General features: G+C 36.2%; 1 protein-coding gene across 1 annotated transcript in view; it reads left to right on the top strand.

Moving 5' to 3' along the window:
• Window positions 1–810, top strand: part of LOC106529189 (uncharacterized) — a gene marked incomplete at its 5' end in the record, with an annotated part of 8,495 nt that overhangs the window by 6,578 nt on the left and 1,107 nt on the right. The window contains 2 exon segments of the mRNA XM_014024541.1: window positions 152–304; window positions 379–429. Of these exon segments, the coding sequence (XP_013879995.1) occupies window positions 152–304; window positions 379–429 (204 nt within the window).

Raw genomic sequence — 810 nt, forward strand, 5'->3', positions numbered from 1 at the left:
ATATATTTCTTTCCCCTCTCTCTCCAGGTATTTACTATATTTTTTCTTATGGAATGATTAAGTCCCTTATTGTTTTTCAAAGATTGGACCTACAAAAGCAAAGTGCTTCTAATTTTAATGTAGTCATTTGACTTTTTTAATTCTCTCTCAGATGAAATTGCATTAAGTGATACTGAACCCAAGGAAAGTGAGGATGAGTCAGATGACAGTGAGGCAGAGATCTCAGCACAGAAATTGACAACTATTGTGTCTGTGGAAGCTGCAACAGTCTCTACAATACCTGGCCAACTCCATGACGCTGATGGTAAGTTATTTCAACACGTTATTGTAGGTTTCCATTACAAAACTGTTCTTTTTTAATTTTGTCTTTTGTTTTAGTGGGAGAAGTGTCATCATCTAAAACAGATGAACTCATCCTTTCAACTGAAGGTAAGGCAGATATTTGTGAGAAATGGCATGAAGTGAAAAACTGATTTAAAAAAATTAAGCCATTTTCTATGTAATACTGTTAAGAATTTATTCATCCCTGATTTCACTATTACTTGAAAAAGCAGCTAAATTAAAAAAAAAGAATTCTAAAGTCTGGAGAACTAAAGTGCAAAGATGTCTCAAGTTAACACAGTATGTCTTCTTAGAAGTGAAACAGGAGCGTGGAACCTCCAGCCTCTGGGCCTTATGCAGTAGGGTTACCAGACATCCCTGATTTCTGGGGACACTTCCCATTTTGGATGACTTATCCCTGGCTAAAACTGTCTTAAGGAAATGTCCCTGATTTGAGCTTTTTCTGAATGAGGGGAAAAAGTAGCATGT

The sequence above is a fragment of the Austrofundulus limnaeus genome, unplaced genomic scaffold (assembly GCF_001266775.1).
Source record: "Austrofundulus limnaeus strain Quisiro unplaced genomic scaffold, Austrofundulus_limnaeus-1.0 Scaffold426, whole genome shotgun sequence".
Classification (NCBI taxonomy): Eukaryota; Metazoa; Chordata; class Actinopteri; order Cyprinodontiformes; family Rivulidae; genus Austrofundulus; species Austrofundulus limnaeus.